Source organism: Phocoena sinus, chromosome 6 (genome assembly GCF_008692025.1).
Source record: "Phocoena sinus isolate mPhoSin1 chromosome 6, mPhoSin1.pri, whole genome shotgun sequence".
NCBI classification, from domain to species: Eukaryota; Metazoa; Chordata; class Mammalia; order Artiodactyla; family Phocoenidae; genus Phocoena; species Phocoena sinus.
The window spans coordinates 53,799,350-53,820,709 of record NC_045768.1 but is presented as its reverse complement, the minus strand read 5'-3'; the positions used below and the strand labels follow the sequence as shown (position 1 = coordinate 53,820,709).

Sequence of the window (21,360 nt, the reverse complement as noted above, 5' to 3'; positions counted from 1 at the left end):
CTCAGGGTTGACTGTCTAGGCGTGTAAAAGGAGGAAGTCCTTACCCATGCTTTGCAAGGCACTTGCCCTTGAACACTATATAATGATAGGACATGTAAAACAGAGACTTAAGTACAGAGAAGCAGAATTGACAGAAATCTTGGCATGTGTTTCTGGCTCAGGCAACAAATGAAAGAGAATAGGAACTTTCCTCAAAGAAGAAGAATTCCAGGTGCAGGTTAAGCTAGCTTCTTTTACAAGATAAATATTTCGGGAGGCAAGTATCAAGTGGTACCTCATCCTTTTAGCACTTGATTGTAAGAGAAACAAGCCAAATTGTAGGCTTCCTTATATAATACGATATCAAGATCCATAGCTCAAATATTTAGTTAGAATACCTGATACTCAGCTTGTTTATAGACGTTCATCCTAGAGGAATAGGCACAAACCACGGTTAAGCTGCTTGGTTTAATTTTTTTAGCGCTTGGAAAAAAAACGTACAGTAGTTTGAATACTTAGTCTTTGCAAACCTCCACTGAGGTCAAAGATTTCATTCATACGTACAAAATTAGTTTACAAATTTTTTGGCGATTTCATCTTAGTAACCCGTTTTATCCTATTGCCATTGTCCCAACCATTGAAAAAGTTTACAATAATTTACATAGAACTATTTTCAAAGTGCTTAAGAATAGTGATTGTTCTCTGGGATATTTACAGATGGCCTATACAATGTATGTACAGGTGGTGTACGCTATAGCACAAGTTTCATTGCTGGAATATGGCTTTCTAGGGAAAGTGCATATTTGGCCAGAGGTGGCAATACTGTCTAGAAATTCAAGGGTTACAGATACTTTTGGTAACCACATCCAAAGCTGAAGTAGAATGTGGACAGGAATATTTACAAAAGTAATATAAAAATGGTTAAGTGTACAAGCTTGATCCACGCAAAGATATTTCGATGTTCTTCCCAACTCGAGGAAGAAAGAGGCTTCAGCTGCTGGCTCGGTTACCATTCCGAAGTGGGTTATTACTGGTTTAGACCTCAGAGGTCACAACTTGTCTCAGAAGTCAAGCTAGATCATCGTCTGTGCTTACAACGGATATCTGTGGAAGAGAAAAAGCACGGAATGTGTCTGGTGATTCCCTCACTGAAGGTAGCAACTTCAGTCTCTAAAATGAACCTTGCTTTTGCGTTGGTCATCCAGAGACCAAAGGTGCACAGAAGGGAAGCCAGATCCCAGGCAGTACTGAGTTGCATCACTAATGCATTTTAACTTGAATTCAACTCCAGCTACTTGGCAGAGAGAGAAAACAGTGTGACTAATTCTGCCTGTTCTACTCAATGATTTTAGAACCTGGAGAAAAATGTGAAAAGACACACGTGTGCCGTGAACTGACCACACTCTTGTTTCACCAGAGCTTGAGGAAGTGCTCAGCACTTGTTCTGTTCAGAGTTCTGTAAGTGAAGGCCATATACTGCACGTGAGTTTCAACTGAAGAACAAGTGACTGACTACTGTTGAAAGGGAAGCTAGCTCCACGAGGTGTGAGAGGTCATTTTCAGGTATCTGGTCATTTTGGCTAAATGAATCTCCCTCAATACACTGACTTTAAGTCAACCCCCCAATCTATGATATGCGAATTTACTTTTAAGTATCCAGCAGGCGACTGATGGAACAGTTCAGAAAGGAGATACTTGGCTCCTAGATACACGCTGATGCTTACATGTAGTTTCTATAACCCAGAATATCTCAAATTGTATAGCGATGTCCTTAATTGACTTGTCATTCTGTTTGGGGCAGACACTTGTCAACTGACTTACTTAAGTTCTAACAGCCTAGACTGTCTAATCTCCAGGTAGCAGATGAAGTATTTGGTGGCTCCATGATTCTAATGGCTCTTTCTAGCCCAGACAGCCATAGCTCGAGTTGTGGTCTCCTTTCCAAAAAGTCCTACTGTGAGTCATGGTACATAAAGACACAAAGCTGACTTACTGCTGGGTACGTGTGTCCGACAGAAGCACTGTGTCTACCAATGTCTATTGACAGGTCCTCTTCAGTGGTCTTCAAGTACACAGGATTGTCAAAGTTCATGCTTTTCATGTTCTTGTGTTGCCAGTTCCGCCACATCAAGTAGCCACCTACCGCTGCCATTGCTAAGAGCACTGAAGAAAAGTTAGAAGGTGACAAACAAGGTCTAGTTTCAAAACATACGAAAAAGATCATGCTAAAGAATCCATGATAATCCGAGCTTTTAATTAATAAAAGCTTCACGTTTTAGGAATCTGGGATGACTAGAAGTTAGACTATAAATGGGCTGGGAGCTTAAAACAAGTTCAGACCAGAGGTTGTGTTATTCTATAGACTCTGGTGCTCAGCTCAGCACATCCATCTGGGCAAATGTGGAGTCCTGGGCCCCTCCCCAGGCTGACTGAATTCGAACGGCGGAAGCTTCTGGAGGGCTCCTCAAGTGGTCCTCCTGGTTTGTTAGCCAAGCTTGGAATCCCACAATTTAGGATAAAGAGGCCATTTGGCATAGTGCTTTAGAATTCACACGCCCTAGAATAGCTTTAGAGCGTTTGAAAATTCTTAACTGTTTTTAATTTACCCTCTACAAGTTCTATGACTCCTCAAGAAGTCTTTTTAGCATTTGTGTAGCTCCTCTGTATGAAGTGTTATACATATTTCGAAGGGGAACAGAACAGTGTTCTTCACTGGAAAGGACTTATTATGAAAGGGGATAAAGCCAGACGAACAGCTCTGAAGTAGAAAGCAGTAAGCCCCATTCATCACTGCCGGTTGCTGTGCTAAGGATACCACTGTACAGAAGGCTGTGGACTCTGAAATCAGTGTGCCGGGCTGGTGAGGGGAGCAAGGGTAATTCAGTGTCACGAGTGCTATGACAGTACAAGGGGCCATGGGAAGGGCATCTCTAGATGAACTAGAAATACCCATCGGGTATTTAAGAAGTTCCTTGGATCCAGATATGTGGGGAATCTACTTACGGAGGGGAAGGATGGCCCAGGCAGCAGAAGTCCCTTTTGGGGGAACACTGACCTCCGATACTGCTGTGGTCACATTGATCTCTACAGGGGAATAAAAGGAATCAGTTTAGAAGGATCTGAATTCAGACTTAGAAATTCAACCACCTGGTAGAGAAAGCCTCATGCCCTTTTGCATCCACCACTGATGTTCAATATCTGTTACAGTCGTGTACCAAGAATAACCGGTCTAGAAGTATTTGTGAGTCTCATGCTATAATAGCCGTTTCACTAACAGCTGTCTCAGAGAAATCTTAATGGGTCAGGTCAGGCTAAGGGTTGCAGGTTCTAAGTCTTTGGAGTTTAAATATAGGTTACCAATTAGGGGCAGAACGAGTAGTTAAAGGCTGCATTAATGATTTAAGGAACAGCTAGGTACAAAGAGTGTGGCTGTTAGCTGAGATGAACAGTTTGCAGAACGGAACCCAATACCTCCAGGAGCTAGTCCACTAGTTGGTGACATTTCTGTCGTGTTGGTATCTTTTGTCTCACTGTAAGTCACAGTAGTTGCAGTACCTGAATTATAAAACCAAGAACCAGGTCAATGCCAAGGTTCCAGAGTGGCTATAGCCGTTTAGCCCAGACAAGCCATGCGATGGGTTATTTGAACGCTGCGGGAAATTGACAAACCACTGCCAAACCAAACTGCAGGGTGGGTGTGCCATAACCAAGGGAAACAGCAGCAAAACCAGAGAGACACTGGGGTCTTCGGGCAGAATCGCAAGCATCTGGAGTTAGACAATTCAAAAGGACCGACGGCCTCACTTAAGGACCCCTCTAAGCAAAGTCCCAGGCTCCTGGAAGCTGCAAGAAATGCTCTCAAAACCAGACCACCAGGCATACCAGTCTTCCTGCCTAATTGTCTGATAACTGCTTTCTCAGTAAACAGAGCTAGTCCCCGTAGGGACTCAGTATCACGCTAATAAAAACCTCACAATATGAGATCCTCGCTCACAACCCGCGGGTTTAATTTGCCGGTTAATCAAAAGCTAAGAACAGGAGACTAAAATGCACGTTTCGTTTAAGTAGGAGTTTAAGATAATGTCACCCACGGGGGCCAGAAGGTTTCCTGTAACCACGGCCTTTTTTTTTTTGGCTGCGATGGGTCTTCCTGCTCTCTAGTTGCGGTGAGTGGCGGCCACTCTTCATTGCGGTGTGCGGGCTTCTTACTGCGGTGGCTTCTCTTATTGCGGAGCACGGGCTCTAGGCGTGCAGGCTTCAGTAGTTGTGGCATGCGGGCTCAGTACTTGTGGCTCGTGGGCTCTAGAGCCCAGGCTCGGTAGTTGTGGCACACAGGCTTAGTTGCTCTGTGGCATGTGGGATCTTCCCGGACCAGGGATCGAACCCATGACCCCTGCATTGGCAGGCGGATTCTTAACCACTGAGCCACCAGGGAAGTCCCCCAAGGCCTTTTTTAAGACTAATTTCAGGCCTCTCTCTTTGGAGGAAAATGTTAAGACTTTGTTTAATTATCTGCAAGTTGGCTGGCTCAGTGCTGTAATTGGTATAAATCAGCATAGTCACCTGTAGACTCATCTAATGTTGAAATGAGTTAGTCCTGAAGTAGTGATGTGAACTCCTGGCATGCAACAGTAGCAGATATGTTCTCCAATCTATTCCAAGAGTGAGTTAAAACAGAATTCTTAAAACCCAGGCTAGTTTCTGTAGCTAGTGTTTTAGTCTAATGCCTGTTGCATGTCCTGCTTGTGTTTGAAAAGTAAAAAGCCTTACTTTGGCATTCTCGGCCATTGTCCTCTAGACTGTAGCCATTGGGACAGGAACAGGTATATTTTGGAGAGTGGTCATTAATCTGTGGGGCTGGCAGGCAGAGGTATTCACATCCTCCATTCTCCATGTCTTCTTTGCACCAGTTTTTACCTGTTCAGAAAGAAAAGTCCTTTAAAATGGGTCTTCCAGTGCCTGCTGTACATAAACTTTGGTTCTAGATGCTGAAGACATGACTCCTTGTCTCCAAGGAGCCTAAACTCGTATACTCTGTCAAACCCTAAAGTTAAACCAATACCAGTGAAGGATAAATGTAAGGGTACAGGCAGCACGCTCTAAGGACAGCAAAGTGCCACAGAAACTTCTTGGAAGTAGGACAAGAGTTATGCCGTAAACAGTTGGGTGGTGAGGGAAGAGGTGGGGAAAGGAGATGGGTGACCGGACCTGGCCTCACTATTGGTCCAAAGCTTACAAACTGGCTAGTCTGAGGCTCAGAGGAAGGAGAGAAGCATGCTCTGCGGCTTTGCCTCACTCCCACAACACAGAAGGAACCCAGCTATGGGGAGGTTTAAGGGTTTCATTTGGGTAGAACCAGTCAAGTATTCTGAGCAGGAGACCACAGTGTTTGAGGAAGCACACAATTCCATATACGACGTGCCATAGTGGGGAGGGAGGAAAAGGCTGTGGCATAAAAGCGACTTTGGAGGCTAGTGCAACAGTCCTAGCAAGAAGGAATGAATGCCAAGGAGATATGGAAGGGACTGAAATAAAAGACAGAACACTGATGGTTGGGAGGGCGGCTAAGAGATGAAGTCCTCAAGCTCTTCGACTTGGAAGTCAGAATAAAATAAACCGAGCACCAGGTTTGAGGGAGGGTCCAGGAGGGGAAAGTTCCATTGTAGAGCAAGCTGAGTTGCTAGGGAGCTACAGATACCCAGGGGCACTGTGTCATGCTGCTACCCTGAAAGTAGCCACGAGGGGCTCTGCTTCCCCACGGTACCTGATGGCTGTACAAGTGCATGATAGACGATGATGTCTTGGGCATCGTTAAGGTTGTTAACTAGAGTGGCCAGCTCCGATCCAGTGAATTTATTGGCGCCGTAGACGGCTTCATTTTCCCCATCTATCCAGTAGACACGATCCTAAAACAGAACCCCCATGTTAGTATGTACGTGTAGGATTAACACGCGTCAGTCTCTGAGGTCATCATTATTTACTGGCAATTTAATGGACCAAGTTTATTTAAAGCTGGTCTGGGACATCGGATGTAAAACTCTGAGGGAAGCACGAGTTCAGGTTTCTTAAAATGCTGTGAGGAATCGGTACGTCATTTGTCCCAGGTTTTAGGTGAACGCAGTTTCTCAAGTCATGCCCCTCTGTCCTTCCCTCCTTCCCCGGTTCCTTCTCCCCAAGGTGCTACAGTAACTCAGAGGTATACACTTAGATGTGAGACACACGTCTTACCTCAAATATTGTGAGCGCGAGGGGATGAGCTAGGAATTCCAGAGACTTTAGGACCACCCTGCGATCTTGGCCGTTCAGGTCCACACTGGATAACATGTGCAATTTGGAATCCAGCCAATAGAGGCGGCCCTTTATGAGGTCTGGGTGGGAGAAGAATGGTCACTGTATAAGAAGTCAGTACTGCCCTGCTTCCATTTAAAATAGCTAAGGAATCCAGTACTCTACTTTCACGGTTCCTTCTCCAGCAGGGGCTGTTAACAGGGTCCCACCAACCTTGTGAAGCAGCATGCAGAATCTGTACCCACATTCACTTGGGGGGGCTCAAGGGGTACCTGAGATTGTCAAAGTAACTGACTTAAGAAGTATTAGTGACGTTATAGAAGTATGAAAAGAGGTGAGCATTTTGTTGCTCTCCCCTTAGGAGCCAGAAGAAAACCGTTATGAGCCTGCAATTCAGGAAATGCTGCGACACCTAGGCCAGGAGCATGTAGGATGAGAGTTCACAAGGCCCAAGATTCACCTAACGCAGGTCACATGTTAGCTCCAAACGGATAGAGAAGCTAGTAATTATGGAGCATGTCATCTGTTAAGTCCACCATTCCACTTGTACTGTTCGGTTCCTCTCATCCTAAGTCCCTGCTAAAGAAGGCACCATGAGAGTTGTCTGCTGTAGTCCAGAATTAACTGTGGAGATGAGTTAAAACTCTGCAGACAGTCGAATCGTGGTCGAGGAAGGAAGAACATACATACCAAGTGTAATTCCGTTAGGCCACTGAATGTCCGCTGTCACCAGCGCCCGTCTGTCAAATCCATTCATTCCGGCTTTTTCGATTTTAGCTGGTTCACCCCAGTCTGACCAGTAAACAAAGCTGGGAAGAATTAGATTAGAAATAAGCCTTGGTGGTTTAGAAGGAATAAAGTTGCAGCTTGAGACAGACATTTTCAAAGAGTGAGCAGAAAACTCTGGGGTACAAATTGTGCCACTTAAGGGTCTAAATTATGTTCTGGGTAAACAGAAGTTAACACTGAATCTACAAGCTCATTATTAACTATATTAAACTATATAAGTCTGATATTTAAATTTCAGCCCAAAGTCACAGGTTATATATTTCCTGTATAAAAGGCCAATTCTTTCAGTGGAGTAAAAGATGAATATCTGTTAAGTTTTACCGTAGGGGCGGGCTGACTGTGTCCTAGTGAAGCTTCATGGGGGCCAACTGTGATTACTACAGCCTTAGTCAAATTCCTTTTTTTTTAATTATTAATTTTTATTGGAGTATGGTTGCCTTACAATGTTGGGTTAGTTTCTGCTATAACGCAAAGCGGGTCAGCTACGTGTACACACACATCCCCTCTTTTTTGGATTTCCTTCCCATTTAGGTCACCACAGAGCACTGAGCAGAGTTCCCTGTGCTATTCAGTAGGTTCTCCTTAGTTATCTATTTTATACATAGTAGTGTATATATGTCAATCCCAATCTCCCAGTTCATCCCCCCTTGGTATCCATATGTTTGTTCTCCACGTCTGTGTGTCTATTTCTGCTTTGCAAATAGTTCATCTGTACCATTTTTCTAGATTCCACATATAAGCGATATTATATGATATTTGTTTTTCTCTTCCTGGCTTGCTTCACTCTGTATGACAGTCTCTAGGTCCATCCACTTCTCTGCAAATGTCACTATTTCATTCCTTTTTATGGCTGAGTAATATTCCATTGTATATATGTACCACATATTCTTTATAGTCAAATTCCTAACAGCTGCTTTTCTATATTTAGGGGCAGTTTGGGGGAAGTCCTCAGTGAAATGTTTCTAGAGAGGTCTGTTTATTTCCACTGGACTTTCAGACAACTTGCACATTTAGATGAAAGCCTAGAGGTAATGTGGTTACCAAAATCCTTACAACTCATGCTACTACTTAGGTTGGATCATCCAGAGCTGACCTGATAAAGTGTTCAGACAGAAATTAAAAATCATTTGCATAGCGACACAAACTTATATATGAAAGAGAAACAGACTCACAGACACAGAGAACAGACTTGTGGTTGCCAAGGAGAAGCGGGGGTGAGGGAAGGATAGATTGGGAGTTTGGGGTTATCAGATGCAAACTATTACACACAGAATGGATAAACAACAAGGTCCTACTGTATAGCATAGGGAGCTATATTCAATATCCTGTGATAAACCATAATGGAAAAGAATATGAAAAAGAATGTATATGTGTATAACCGAATCACTGTGCTGTACAGCAGAAATTAACACAACACTGTAAACCAACTATACTTCAATCAAAAAAAATCACTTGCATGGAAGCTGGGTGGGCATAAGGGTTTAGATACAGCTTTTGGTGTACCTCAAATCAGAAATGTTGTTTCACTAATGTGAACCAGCAGTTATCTGCTCAGGGAGGGCCTGTCGTATAGATGAGGCCATTCCCGGGTTGCTCAACCGTGGCCCCGCTGACATCTTGGGCTGGATGATTCTTTGTTGTGGGGAGCTGCTAAGTCTTGGGATTTAAGTACTGCTTTAGGCATGAGGAAAGCTCCTGACCTATGCAGATAGCATCCGAAAGGCTACGTGACGAAAAACACAGAATACAAACCCAGACAACGGGTCCACAGCTATGGAGGCAGGCTCTCGCAAGTCAGAGTTAAACAGGAACTTCCTCTTGGTTCCATCTAGGGTAGCTACTGAAATAGTCTTAGAAGCCGCATCAGTCCAGTAGATGGTCTTGTACACCCAATCAACAGCAATGGCTGCAGGATTATAGACATTGTCGATCATTTTAACATGTCTACCAACCTTGTCATCAACTGAGGCACTGAAACAGAATAGGTCACAAGAAATTTAAGAGTTTGACACCATCGGAGCCTGGAGAATGGACTTTCTGCTCACAAAATGGTCAACAACTTTGTTCGGAAAGAACTCTAGCAAACCCCATAGCTCAGCTCACCACTCAAATTATGTAACCATTTTGCTTACTGATCCTAAACAATACTGCAGGTTATCTCGTTGTTGGTCTGTACTCTACATGCAAGAACACCACACTTCTAAGTGAAGCTATTTGTTTCAGTAACCATCATCCGAGTTTCTATAGTTGCCGTTAAGAAAAAGCTATCACTACCATTTCTATTTGTGGCAACTATGCACAGTTCTCAACTAACTGGAGAGAAAGGGGGGAAAATTGGAAAAATTAAGCTGTTGTCTGTTATAATCTTACAGTTGTAGCCATATTTTATTTTATAGGCGATCGTTAGTTTCTAATGAGGAACCGACAGTAATTTAATAAAGAATCAGTGTTTAGAATTATTATTGCCAACTAGTTAGATGCTAGATTGGAGCAAGACACAAGAGAAATTCCTCCAAACCTTCCCAAAGGCCAGTGACAATGACTTAGGCGAAGACACCAAGAACGGAAAGTTACCTGAAGATGGCCTTTTGGCTTAGATCAGCCCAGAATAGTTTCTGAGCAGCAATGTCAGCATCGAGAGCCACAGTGTTTCTCAGCTGTTCAACTAGTTGGATATATTCTTTCCTCTCCAAGCCAATCTTCCTGATGTCTCGTCTATTAGTGAAGATCAGACTTGGCTCTTTGCCTGCAAGACAGGAGTCAGGTTAATTTAGTTTCGCTGTAAGAAGGCAACGTCCTTCCAAGTCCCCTCCTCCCAACAGAGGAGCACTTAAAAAGTGAGGGCACTGCTGAACACCTCAGGAGTACTCTTGCTGAAGTCCATGCCCTGGGACCTGCAAGCGCCTCAGCACTTCCCACGGTTTAAGAAGACAGCCCTGGAGTCACAGCATTCAGTAAGAGGGCGGCTGATGATAAGTTACTTATTTGAATTACTTGAATTGCACTCAAGTTCTGGAAGCAGAGAGTAAGTAGATATTCAAGGTACCACATGCAAAAGAAACTGACCAAGGCAGGGGTCTGGGGCAACAATTTGCTATTTAACCTATGATATTGCGCTGTGAGTTCAGTACCGTGGCTCTCAAGTACTTTTTAGATCTTATATTTCGTTTGACTGTTGTAGTCACTGGCTGTACCTTTCATAATCACGTACTCAGAAAGGTACCAGAGCCACACCAGTCCAAGTCCATTTACCTACTGCCTTGCACACGCCAGTGGCAAGATCCATTTGATAGCCACGACTACATTCACACTTGTAGCCGCCTTTTAAGTTGATACAAATTTGACTGCAGATCCCCGGATTTTGGCATTCGTCAATATCTAGGAGGGAAATTAGAGTTAGTCTTGCTGTTCCTAGATAACCTATGGAGATCTACAGACCTTTCCCATCACCCCCGGGGCTTGGGCTCTGTCCTTCGACTCACCTCCACAGGTTTTCCTATCTATCAGTTCAAACCCGGCTGCACAGTCACATTCGTAGCCTATAACTAGGTCTTTGCAGATATGGGAGCATCCGCCATTATTAACCAAGCATTCATTTACATCTGAAATCAAAAGGTAGTAGAGTAGTAACTCAACACTCAAATTGATATTTGTCCTATTAACATTTAAAATCCAGGCTGTTTGTCTAGAGAGTCTGGTCAAGCCCATGATTTTTCTAAGATCTAATAATCCGTCTTACACATACGCATCTCAGCGTGTTTTGGGGGAAGAGTAAACCCAACCTCCTTGGCACGGTACCAGTTAGTTAAGCAGTATTTAGTCAAGTTTCTCTACTGCTGATTGGTTACCTTGAAGGGGGTGAAACTAGGAACTACTTTGTCACTACTTCTAAGTCATAAAATTTCACTTTGAAGCCCAACAACTGAACCTAGTTCATCCAAGTAGTTTACCCAGGCATTAGGCAGGCTCTCCAAACCGCATTAGCTCTGCCGGGTCTAATTAACCTTCCCAAATCTGTCCTCAAGCAACCCCTTCACTTACGACATTCTTTCAGGGGCTCATCACTCCAGTCCCTGCAGTCCTGCTCCTGGTTACACACTTTACTGATATCTATGCATTCCCCGCTTCTGCACTTGAATTTCCCGGGGCCCAAGCACTGATTGACTACAAAGAGAAACACAGAAGAGACATTCCATTCGTGGGTCTGATCAGAGCAGTCCTTTGACTAACACCCCACACCTAGGGACCCTTTACCATTTTTGCAGTTGACTTCATCAGAACCGTCCACACAGTCTCGGATGCCGTTGCACTGCCTGCTTCTGTGGATGCAGCTACCATCCTCGCACTCAAACTGGTCAGGTTGGCAGGTTCGGGAAGCTACAGCGGGAGGGAACGGCAGGGGATGAAGCCAGCCAAAGAGTCCCTGGTTGACACGTGGGAGAGAACCGAACGTGCCACACTGATAGGAAAGCTACTTACGACAGTTGACCTCATCGCTGCCATCCTTGCAATCAGGATCCCCGTCACATCGCCACTTCTTGTGGATGCACTCGCCAGAGCCGCACTGGATCTCGCTGGCTGGGCACTTGGTGTGGATCACTGGCTGGCGGCCGCACTGCTCGAGGGACTCATCCGACTGGTCCGAGCAGTCTGCGTCGTCATCGCACACCCAGCTGATGGGGATGCAGGAGGAGGTGCTGCACTGGAACTCGTGGGCCCCGCAGGTGGGTGGGGTGCAGTCAAGCTCGTCGCTGCCGTCGCTACAGTCATCCTGGCCGTTGCACACGAAATTCCTGGAGATGCAGCGGCCACTGGAGCAAGTGAACTCATCAGGGCTGCACGTTACATTGCCTATTGAGAGAGAGGACGCCCCACTGAAAATGCATCCAGACCTGTCCTTTCAAGCATCTTGTCCCAAACTCTAACATGCAGATCATGGATCATGAATCCAAGCTTTCTTGCCTAACTTAAAAGCTAAAGTCAGATTATATCAATAGGCAGTTCCCAGAATACTAGGAAACAGTCTTACCATGTAAGAGATGCTAGGACATTTGAATAAGAAGAGAAATGTAGGACGGAGAGAAGAGTTGAAGACTAGAAGTTAATTTGAGATGAGATGCATCTTAAAGGGACAGTGATTAATAAACTGTCACAAGAGACTTCATTGGGGAAGGCAGACGTGAGTTATCTTTAAATGGATATACTGCTCATCGGGCCAGGCCACATATCATGAGATGAGATTATTATGCATCAGGTATATAAGCAAACATTCACTCATAATAAGCATTATGACACCATCACCAAAAAGTAGCCCCCATGTATTATAACACCATACACGGTTCCTTCTCTTTTGGTCCTTCCAACCAGGCTCAGGAATAACAGGTCTTCAATACTTTCAAGTTTTAGAAAGTCACTTCTGGGGCTAGAACCGCAATCTAGCAGCCAGGTGCAATAATAACGATAAGCTAGTCAGACTAGCCAGTTTGTACTTTGACTCAAATTCCTGCCAAATTAATTAAGGTCGATAATTGGTGGTAATTGGGGTGGAGACCACGACTCTCTTGGGAAGCAAAGTCTGGATTTCAGAGGGAAACATGTGGCAGCGCCACAGCTTACCAATCCATAAAGCTCAGTTCTAGGATTAAATGCCAAAACTCATTGGACTAGGTGCAGTGGTAATGACCTCAGGAGGTGACTTCTACGCGCAAGACTGGTGTTTCAACTACAAGTACCCTCAGCTCATTGTATACTTACTGCATCAAGAGGCCTATGCTTGTCAGTCTCAGGAGGCCCTATAAAAAGGGCGGTAGCTTGAAAGAACATTCAATGCAATGTTTGTTTAACCTAGAGATTTTCCCAGGGCCTCACCTTTAACATTGAGCATTTTATTACATATTTTCCAAGAGCAGAAACATGAAAGGCTAGGAAACAGAGTTAGCTTTTACAGGCAGGAACTGTGTGATAGGAGACAAAGGTACCACCGGTTGGGTAGAGTTATCTTTGGGTATCTGCCAGCAAGATGTTAATTCCTACTTCTGTGCCAGTTTAACTTTTGGAAAGGTTAAAAGAAAAACTAGTTTGGGGACTGAGAAATGCTTGTGTGAGACTCCAGTAGTTTATTCCACTAAGAAGATCCAATTTTCGACCTAGGGATGTGTTCGGGGGCCCTAGTCCCCTTCTAGCTTGATTGAGCCCAAGTGAGGAAGGCCCACGAGTTACTGTCCTGGCTGAGACGAGAGTCCACAAAATTGCGGCTTCACTGAGCTACTTCTACATGGAAGTGCCTCGGATGACTTACCTTCTTATTTCTATTTGCCTAGAAGAAACACCCAAGCAAGCAATGGTCAGTTACCATGCGAACTTCTCTCAGAGTTTGAGGGCATTTGAGAAGGACAAGTAGTAGAGCAGAGAGTGAGGTCATTAAAAGGCAAGTCAACTGCACCTTCATGCCCACCCTTCTTTGAGCAAAAGGGTCTTTGGGATAAGCCACTCAACACTGATCTTCTTACCACAGTTTTCTTCATCTTCTCCACTGTCACAATCATTTTCACCATCACATCTCCAGGACACTGGGATACACTGAGTGGAACGGGCACCACAGCTGATTTCACTTATGCGGCATGTTCTCATATCTGTTGATGATATACAGTCTCAAAAGAGCCTCCAAACTCGTGAGTGCAAAGCTGCTGCCCCTGTGCTGTCTGGAAGTGGTGGCATCTGTAACTCAGTGGCCGGGCACACGGGGGAAATTCGACTTACTAGCTGAAGCCTGGGCAGATCCTTCGACAGCTCCATGTCTCGGAAGCCATGCCAACCTAGGCTACCTGGCAGTCCACCGGAGAGCCTTGACCGTGCTACTCCGTCAAGGTTCCGCGGTGTGCGCAGTCCTGGCTTTTGTTTTACTTGGCGTGGTTATGTTCATTGGCTGGCCTGCTCCTTGACCATTATTGATCTGCTGGGTATCAAGTGACAGGCCCGGATACTGGCAACCTAATCCCAACTTCATTAAAAGCCAGATGCTCTATCACCTATGAAGTCTTCCTCTGCCTGGATTCCTTCACAGGCCTCCTTCACAACCTCTTTTCCACGGACATCTTGCAAAGTAGGGACACCCCCTAATTCTTGACTTTATGGGGTCATCCCCCGCTAAAACTTGGGCTGAATCTTCACGGAACCTGTCTTCACCTATGGTAACTCACCTCCCTTGGCCAATGCTCATATAACTTCCCTTACTTCTTGCCTGGAAAACCGAAATTAACACACATCCCTTCCTTTCTGCTTGATTCCAGACCTAAACTTTGTTCATGTTAGACTTCCACTTTTAGTGCTTTAACAGGCCTCTACTGCCTTAAAAGGAACACGGAGACTTTCTTCACCAGGACATACAAATGATTCTGATTTAACTGTCCCAAATCATCTTCCTCTATGATCTCATAGACTTTTTCCTGAATATCAGCTGAGGATACATACGTATTTGCATACCTATGAAGTTTCTCTTATTTAAGAACAAGCTGTAAGCTCCCTACTTTAATAACTTTACGTTACATGTTTCTTAAGAATTGCTCTATCATCCTATTTCTAGTCACCTTACCCCTTCAGTAACAGATTTTTTTTTCACAACGTGAGAAGCTGTGCATCTAAGAGCTTACACTTGGCCCACGGGGGGACCCTCACATCTTGACTTAGCTTCCAGGACCAGAGTGCCATCCACTCTGAGTCATTATCATCAAACATTTGAAATCTATGCACCTAGTCAAGGAGTTCTTGAAATCTGGCTTCAGTCTTAAATGTTCAATAGTGAAGCTACCCAAGAGAACGTCAGTCTTGTTAGACTAGGAAGAACATTCTTTATGTTTTTCAAGATCGGCTGTTAGTGATTTGACTGACCTCGGAGTCAACTGGCCTAACTTTAAGGGAGGCCAAGGAAAACTAATCAAGTTTTAGATTATACAATACTTAGAGCTATGAGACACGGAACAGCTTGGAGAAGTTCAAGTCCAAAGCAAGTCACACTCACGGCACTGCTCTGGGCTTTCATCAGAACCATCTTCGCAGTCGGGATCCCCATCACACTGCCATCGGTTGGGAACACACTGACCATTGTTGCACACAAAGTCAGACTCGGTGCACGTCTTCTTCACTACGAAAGTTGATTTGCAGGGTTAAAATTGAAGTCACTCACCCAAGAGCCCTACATTCCCACTGGGGGTACAACTGCATTTTGATGTGTTTTACTCTAAAAAATAAATCTGAGTCAGTTAGCACTCAACTGCCAATATCCCGGAGAATCTTAGAGAAAAAAATTTTTTTTTTTTTTTTCCTCTTTTTCCTCAGAGGAGGAAGGCGATCATTTGAGAGACTTAGAGGACACTGAGGTGAAGGGATCCCTTATAATGAACTTCTTCCCTGCTTGATAATGTTGAGATTAAGTAATAATTTTGTTCTTTCACGCATTTCTTCCAAGTCATTCAAGTTTAACAGTCAAATGACTGGATCATAGTATAACTGTTCTAGCGGCATCTCGTAACAACACATGGGTTTAGTGCAGAGGCAGAAGACCCAGCTCCAGTACTGAATACTGTCACCCCTACAGGTCTATTGGGGCAGAGGAACCCACTGGGTAAGAAATAGAGAAAGCGCAAACCTGAGTATAAGAGAGGTTGTATTTAGCATCCGAAGGGCGGGCTCACATCAACCAGCTAAAAGTCACTGAGCCTGCTATGGAGGCTGCCGGCACCCGTAACTGACTACCAGACTTAAATAGCCTAAGACAAGGTATCAGTTCTGCTACTAATTCTTACTAGGGCAGCCTTTTCTCCTCAATTAGGGAGACCACGCGCTCTGTTGTCCAAACTGACACAATCTCAGTAGAAGGGGGACAGTGTTAATTTTCCCAGGAAGATGAGCGTTGACCAGGACTGTGCTAAGCAAAGCAGGCAGCTTGGTCATCCTACCTGTGAGGAAGTGAGGGAGTAAGAAGGGGCTTGACAAGGAGCCACATCGGGTATTCTAGGGTCATCCTCAGATTATATTCTTCTTTGCCCGTGTGCCTATACTTTCTACTTGAATTTCCAGTTTAAAACATTCTTCTCTAACGAATATTCTGTAATCGGAAATCAGCTAAAAGCCAACAATTTGCTAAAAAGATGAAAGGGACCACCTCAGGTCAGGGGTTTAAGCCAGGTACAGCACTCAGAGTTCAGAGTGTAGTAAACCAGACAGCCGCTCTGGGTTAGCCTCAGATACTGTTAATGGGGAGACAGTGATTATAGTCAATTTCTAGAACTCAAGATGGGATGATCAATTATGATGACCTGAAAAGGATTATTTACCTCCTAAAATTGTGTAGCCAAGGGAACGTGAAAGGCCATATTACTTTCTAGATTCATACCTGCTTCTAAAATCACTGAAGTACTCAAAACGCCAGTGTTAACAGTTTAAGTGATATCCAAGGCCCATCTTCTCCTGAGCATGTAGGAAGGTGCCAGAGGGTCTCAGAGTCAGTTATTGTAATTCACCCTGTGATACTCTTCAGAAGTTGCAAAAGAGAGAGTACGGAATGGTTGTAAAGAGACCTCATGAATTTAAGAAGTATAAGATGTTACAGGGATAGAAAAGACTGGTTATACTACAAAGTGAACAAGATACACAGGGTCAGATAGATTGCTAGGGTTCCTCTCTCTCCATTCTGAGCACAGACTGGGAGGGTAAAGATAGGCTGTTTGAACTGGGCCTTGAGAGGTGGATAGAAATTTAGATGGGCCACCGGGGAAGAGAACTACCAGTTCCATTCTTGGGGTATCCGAGTCACTGATGTATCAGTTCAGCCTAACACTTGTAGAAGAGTGAGTTACTAGGACTGATGGAACATGGCTTGCAGAATCCAAGCTGAAGTTGACTAAATATGCTAGTTGACATGCTTGAAAGAAAAGGCCCTGCTGAAATTGTAAGCAAGTTCAACATCAAGAGGTTGGACAGGAAAAACAGGAATTGGCTTTGGAAGTTTTAAGTAGTTGTGTAGTTTTTCCCTTCCATGGAGGAACATCTCAAAATAAGCATTCAGAGCTTCCCCGAGCAAAGCTCCCACTTTCCTTCTCTACCTTCATATCTGAGAGGCAGAGACAAATTCTGGCCAAGAATGTATTTACTTTTTCCCACTTTGCATGATCTTGATTGTAGGTACATCTACCTCCTTGCCTCTTCCAAACCTTCCTGTTACGTGGCTAGAATCGATTTATGCAGAGACTATTTTAGGAAAAGCCAGCGATGACCCCTACAATGACTCAGGTTAGTTTCTACTGAGGTAGTCAAACGGTAAAGTAAGACTTCACACCATGGAGAGAATAATTACTCTCTTAAAACAAAAACAAATGGGTTTTGCCAAATATAGTTTAGCACAGAAGAAGAATGGCTACTCACACCAAGAGAACAGTGGACAAGAGTGAGGTCCTTTAGTGAGAAAATTAGTGAGAGAATTATATCACCCCGGTAACCCGGAAAGAGCATGGAACTCGATATCTTGTAGAATAGATTAAAATCTTAGTGTTAGGATGCAAATGATATAAATGTGTCACATTGGAGAACTATTCTTGGTCCTGAGACTGGAGATAAGCTTCTTTTCTGATACTGCAGCATGGGTTTACTCTGCTTCCAAATGAGCTGCTAATTTACATATTGGCATGCAGACACCCATGATGCTGCTCTGAGAGCTCAAGCACAGGACTGTCTGCCAGTATGTTTATACTATAGCAGTTTAGTAATGATGCATGAAGAAGGAGGTAAGGGCATAACAAGATGGCAGTTGGTGAAATCTACATTTAGCTTCTATTTTTCTTCTGGATTTTTAGTTTGTATAGTGGACATCTTTATGTAACGTCTTTTATTTATTTATTTTTTTTTTTAACATCTTTATTGGAGTATAATTGCTTTACAATGGTGTGTTAGTTCCTGCTTTACAACAAAATGAATCAGTTATATATATACGTATGTTCCCATATCTCTTCCCTCTTGCGTCTCCCTCCCTCCCACCCTCCCTATCCCACCCCTCCAGGCGGTCACAAAGCACCGAGCTGATCTCCCTGTGCTATGCTCCCTGTGCTATGCGGCTGCTTCCCACTAGCTATCTACCTTATTATGTAACGTCTTTTAAAAGGCAAATGGCAATGTTATCACCGACATTCATGAACAACCTTATTTCAAGAGTTTTACAACAGAGAACAAAGGGATCATAAAGCAAACTTCAGCATGTACTCAAGGTACCTAAATGCCATCTTGACATGTAGTTCTCAGCTGTCCTGGCTTAATGAGAGGTTATATAGGTTGCAAAGACCGGCATTTCTCATAATCTTTTTTTTTATATATAAATTTATTTATTTTTGGCTGTGTTGGGTCTTTGTTGCTGTGTGCGGGCTTTCTCTAGTTGCGGTGAGCGGGAGCTACTCTTCGTGGTGGTGCGCAGGCATCTCATTGCAGTGGCTTCTCTCGTTGTGGACCACGGGCTCTAGGTGCTCAGGCTTCAGTAGTTGTGGCTCGCGGGCTCTAGAGCGCAGCCTCAGTAGTTGTGGCGCACAGACTTAATTGCTCCGTGGCATGTGGGATCTTCCCGGACCAGGGCTCAAACCCGTTTCCCCTGCATTGGCAGGCGGATTCTTAACCACTGCACCACCAGGGAAGCCCTCATAATGATCTTTTAATAGATGCTGATCAATGGGTATGATGGCGTATCCCTATTTTCTTGGGGGAGAGAATGTCTTCCATCTTACCTAGTGCTTTAAAATCAGCATCTCTGTAGACAGGGAATTAAAAAAAGAATCCTTATCTGATCTTTGATCTGGGCTGGCTTATAGTTTCTATACCAGGAGTTAATTAATTCCTGAAACTGCAGGGGATTTCTTACTGTCCACGGCTTGCTTTTTGGGGATCGGAACCATTTGAGAATTAAAAAAAGAAAGTCTGGGGCTTCCCTGGTGGCGCAGTGGTTGAGAGTCCGCCTGCCGATGCAGGGGACGCGGGTTCGTGCCCCGGTCCGGGAAGATCCCACATGCCACGGAGAGGCTGGGCCCGTGAGCCATGGCCGCTGAGCCTGTGCGTCTGGAGCCTGTGCTCCGCAACCGGAGAGGCCACAACAGTGAGAGGCCCGCGTACCGCAAAAAAAAAAAAAAAAAAAAAAAAAAAAAAAAAAAAAGAAAGTCTGTTCAAAGCAGTTTTCTGTCTGTCTCTATTTCTGGTCCTCCCCCCCTTCCTTCCTCTAGCTTCCTACACCAAAATTTTGTCTGATCTAAGATCAACCGCATCTATCATTTGAAAAGAACTCCACTATATCTTCAAAATTCCATACTCAAGTCGCTAACTTCACATCAAACAATCATATCCCTCCAGACCAGGAAGTATAGAATCTTTGGACTCGAGTTCAAAGCAGTTCTTAGGAGTGGATTCTATTTTTCAGAATCTCGATACATTTGTAGACACTAAGATATAATATCATCATCTTTCAATACAATGCGTACGTCCTAGTGAGGTGGCAAGTGAGACTGTCCAGCTCTTTACTCACCACAGTTCTTTTCGTCACTGCCATCAGCACAGTCTTCGTCCCCATCGCATTTCCACAGCAGGGTAATACAGCGGCCATTTGTGCACTGGAATTGGGAGGGTTCACATTTGGCTTTTCTTCCTAAAATCAGGAAGGAACACTTGGCTAAGCTGGGACACAAGGATGGTAAGTTAGAGGTGCTCGTTACCTGAAACCCATGGATAGGAGTCCTCTTGGAGGGACAGCTGCAGACTCAGAGGCCATAACACGGTAGGGGCCAGAGCTGGATGGGCCTTGGGGCAGTGACTGCCAGTAACTGAGTTCTTAGCTGGGCACACACCATCTGGATAAGACTAGATTCCCCAGCCTCTCTTGCAGGAGGCATAGCCATGGGACTAAGTTCCGGCTAATGGAATGTAAGCAGAAGGGGTATATACAACTTCTGGGAAATATCCTCAAAGGCACAGGGGATCCAGTTTCCTTAATTTTATTCCTTTCTGGTTCCTGAAAACTAGGCATGGTGGCTGGAATAGTAATCTTGGGTCAAGGGAGCCAGACCAAGATAGAAGGAACGTAGATTGCCCAGAGACTGCAGGTGGCAGGGCAGGGGATTCACCTGTGGACTCATTTCTCCCATTCCTTTAACTCATTTGTGTCATTATAATCATGCAGCCAAATCCTAATCTTTTAATGGCATTTCTTGTCCACATTCTATGCTGTTACTCATCAATGATGCTTCTATTACGAGCAAAGTAAAGGATATTTAGAAAAGGCGTGAGGTTTAATCCATGCTTCCTCATCTCCGAATTGGAGGTCTAATTGGAAAAAGACATGTTTACAAAATGACTCCAAGATAAGATAAAAAGCATGAAGAAGGTACAGTTAAGAGGTGAAGGGAGATCATTTTTTTAAATTTAATTTTTATTTTATATTATAGTTGAGTTACAGTGTGTTAGTTTCGGGTGTACAGCAAAGTGATACAGCTATACATATATATATCTCCATTCTTTTTCAGATTCTTTTCCCGATTCTTTTCCCACATAGGTTATTACAGAATATTGAGTAGAGTTCCCTGTGCTATACAGTAGGTCCTTGTTGGTTATCTATTTTATACCTAGTAGTGTGTATCTGTTAATCCCTAACTCCTAATTTATCCCTCCCCCCCTGCACCTTTCCCCTTTGGTAACCGTAAGTTTATTTTTGAAGTCTGTGAGTCTGTTTCTGTTTTGTACGTAAGTTCATTTGTGTCACTTTTTTAGGTTCCACATATAAGTGACATCATATGATATTTGTCTTTGTCTGGCTTACTTCACTTAGTGTGATCATCTCTAGGTCCATCCATGTCGCCGCAAATGACATTATTTCATTCATTTTATGGCTGAGTAATATTCCATTGTATATATATATATGTACCACATCTTTTTTTTTTTTTTTTTTTTTTTTTTTTGGGGTACGCGGGCCCCTCACTGTTGTGGCCTCTCCCGTTGCGGAGCAACAGGCTCCGGACGCGCAGGCTCAGCGGCCACGGCTCACGGGCCCAGCCGCTCCGCGGCATGTGGGATCCTCCCACACCGGGGCACGAACCCGCGTCCCCTGCATCGGCAGGCGGACTCTCAACCACTGCGCCACCAGGGAAGCCCTGTACCACATCTTTTTTATCCATTCCTCTGTCGATGGACATTTAGGTTGCTTCCATGTCCTGGCTATTGTAAACAAACAGTGCTGCAGTGAACATCGGGGTGCGTGTATCTTTTTGAACTATGGTTTTCTCCGGT

General features: G+C 44.2%; 1 protein-coding gene across 7 annotated transcripts in view; it reads right to left on the bottom strand.

The window, feature by feature from the left end:
* Window positions 1-428: 428 nt before the first annotated feature.
* VLDLR (very low density lipoprotein receptor) overlaps window positions 429-21,360 on the bottom strand; it is a 32,860-nt gene continuing 11,928 nt past the window's right edge. For 3 of the 7 annotated variants that reach the window (XM_032635449.1, XM_032635451.1, XM_032635450.1), the window contains exons 3-20: window positions 19,607-19,726; window positions 15,074-15,196; window positions 13,566-13,688; window positions 11,536-11,907; window positions 11,311-11,433; window positions 11,098-11,220; window positions 10,539-10,658; window positions 10,309-10,434; window positions 9,631-9,802; window positions 8,809-9,027; window positions 6,958-7,076; window positions 6,208-6,347; window positions 5,744-5,885; window positions 4,750-4,896; window positions 3,451-3,534; window positions 2,983-3,063; window positions 1,973-2,142; window positions 429-1,083 (exon numbers count right to left, since the gene is read on the bottom strand). In XM_032635449.1, coding sequence (XP_032491340.1) covers window positions 1,048-1,083; window positions 1,973-2,142; window positions 2,983-3,063; window positions 3,451-3,534; window positions 4,750-4,896; window positions 5,744-5,885; window positions 6,208-6,347; window positions 6,958-7,076; window positions 8,809-9,027; window positions 9,631-9,802; window positions 10,309-10,434; window positions 10,539-10,658; window positions 11,098-11,220; window positions 11,311-11,433; window positions 11,536-11,907; window positions 13,566-13,688; window positions 15,074-15,196; window positions 19,607-19,726 — 2,540 coding nt within the window. In that variant the 3' untranslated portion in view covers window positions 429-1,047. The remainder of the gene's footprint in view (window positions 1,084-1,972; window positions 2,143-2,982; window positions 3,064-3,450; window positions 3,535-4,749; window positions 4,897-5,743; window positions 5,886-6,207; window positions 6,348-6,957; window positions 7,077-8,808; window positions 9,028-9,630; window positions 9,803-10,308; window positions 10,435-10,538; window positions 10,659-11,097; window positions 11,221-11,310; window positions 11,434-11,535; window positions 11,908-13,565; window positions 13,689-15,073; window positions 15,197-19,606; window positions 19,727-21,360) is intronic. The other 4 variants (XM_032635452.1, XM_032635454.1, XM_032635455.1 and 1 more) reach the window with 4 other exon arrangements.